The sequence below is a fragment of the Piliocolobus tephrosceles genome, unplaced genomic scaffold (genome assembly GCF_002776525.5).
Source record: "Piliocolobus tephrosceles isolate RC106 unplaced genomic scaffold, ASM277652v3 unscaffolded_18389, whole genome shotgun sequence".
NCBI classification, from domain to species: Eukaryota; Metazoa; Chordata; class Mammalia; order Primates; family Cercopithecidae; genus Piliocolobus; species Piliocolobus tephrosceles.
In genome coordinates, this window is record NW_022300297.1 from 2,584 (window position 1) to 4,442 (window position 1,859).

Genomic DNA, 1,859 nt, shown 5'->3' on the forward strand with positions numbered 1-1,859 from the left:
GATCTGGGGCTGCCAGCACAAACTTAGAGGTTTGGAAGACACTTTAAACCTAAAACCAAGCAGAGGGTGAGACTTTCCATTGCCATTCCAAAGAATGTTGCATGGTCTATCACTGGGTAATAGCAGGAAAGATGACATCCAGAGCTGTCATCCATTTCTACTGTCCTCAAGTCTCTCTGACACAGGAGTAGAAAAATATTGTAATCAGGAACAAAAGAAAGAATGTAAAAACTATTCACAAATTCAGGTATCCAGATACATCCCAATAAGCTGTGAAGCCAAGTGCCTCTGGATATTCTTTGCTGTGATATAACTGACACTAGAAGGACTACTCACTGTGAAAATTACCCCAACCATATAATCTGCACCAGCCATGAGTTCCCAGCTAGGTCCTTGACAGGTGCCTCTGAAGGAAACAATGAGAATATGTTCAGATCAGTCCTTTTGTGTAAACACCCTGAGCACTCGCTGGTGGATCTGCTGAGTTCACCCCATAGACAAGAGGATTGAGCTCAGGTGGCATGAGGAGATACAGTGTAGTCAGAAGAACATGGACATGATGGGGTACATGGTGACCAAAGCAGTGAGTGAGGAAGGAGAACATTCCAGGGACATAGAAGACCAGGATGACACAAACATGAGATCCACATGTGCTAAAGGCCTTAAGTCGGGCCTCATTTCCTGGTACCTTCAGCACTGCCTGGAGGATGTGGGCATAGGAAACACCAATGGCCAGGACATCCAGCCCAATTACAAGCAAGGCCACAGTCAGCCCATAAGTTCGATTGACTGTGGTTTCTGAGCAGGCAAGTTTCACAACAGCCATATGTTCACAATAGGCATGGCCTATGATGGTGGTTTGGAAGAAGATAAGTTTTTGCAACAGAATGGGGAAGGGGATGAGGAGTAGTAATCCCTGCATCAGCACCGCCATTCCGATGTGCCCTATGACCCCTGGATGCAGGATTGTGGAATGGTGCAAGAGGTGACAAATGGCTACACAGCAATCCAGAGCCATGGCCACAAGTGCCCCTGACTCCATGGAGGAGAATGCATGGATGAAGAACATCTGGATCAGGCAGACGGTGTAGGCAATCTCATGGGCATGAACCAGGAGCACTGCAAGGGCTTTGGGTGCAGTGGAGGAGGCCAGAACCAGGTCGATGGTAGCTATCATGGACAAGAAGAGGTACATAGGTTCGTGCGAGGATGGGTCTGTCCAGATGATGAAGAGAATGGTAACATTGCCCACTAGAGCAAGGAGGTAACATCTCATTATGTTGTTGATTCCAGGGATCCATCCTTTCCTCTTTTCCCTATTCAGTACGTTATCTCTGTATTGGCTTCATCCACTTTCATGGTTTTAACTATCTACTTTTATTTCTTTCGAATCTATGTTTCTAAGTCAAATATCTTTCTGAAACACAAATCATTCTTTCCGTTTGCTTCCTGAATAGCTATACTATAGCCTCAACATATTCAAGACAAATTAATTGATCTATCCTTCTTAAATCTGTTCTACCTACTTTTGGCAATATTTTTATGAATTACATCACTATCCATCTACCAAACTCAAACTAGAAACTTGGAAACTGTCCTTACTTATTCTTATCTCTCATCCCTTTTCCCCATCTGTCAATTCCTGTTAACTGTATTTTTAACACAAAGCTATTGCATCCACTCCTGTTCTCAACCCCTGATGTCAAACATCCAACTTCTCTCACCTGTACTATTTCATTACATCTCTCTGCCTTTTCTATAAACATCTTCCCAGTTCACTCTCAACCTTAAATCAGGTTTTTCTTAAAATGAGGTGTCATCATCTCATGTCTATGGCTAAAATCCTTCAGTGAATCTAT

General features: G+C 43.5%; 1 protein-coding gene across 1 annotated transcript; it reads right to left on the reverse strand.

Annotated features, from left to right (window-relative positions):
• Nucleotides 1-404: 404 nt before the first annotated feature.
• Nucleotides 405-1,262, reverse strand: LOC111524678 (olfactory receptor 52L1-like). The gene has a single exon (XM_023189909.2). The coding sequence runs from the start codon at nt 1,193-1,195 to the stop codon at nt 431-433; it is 765 nt and encodes a 254-aa protein (XP_023045677.2). The 5' UTR covers nt 1,196-1,262; the 3' UTR covers nt 405-430.
• Nucleotides 1,263-1,859: the final 597 nt, after the last annotated feature.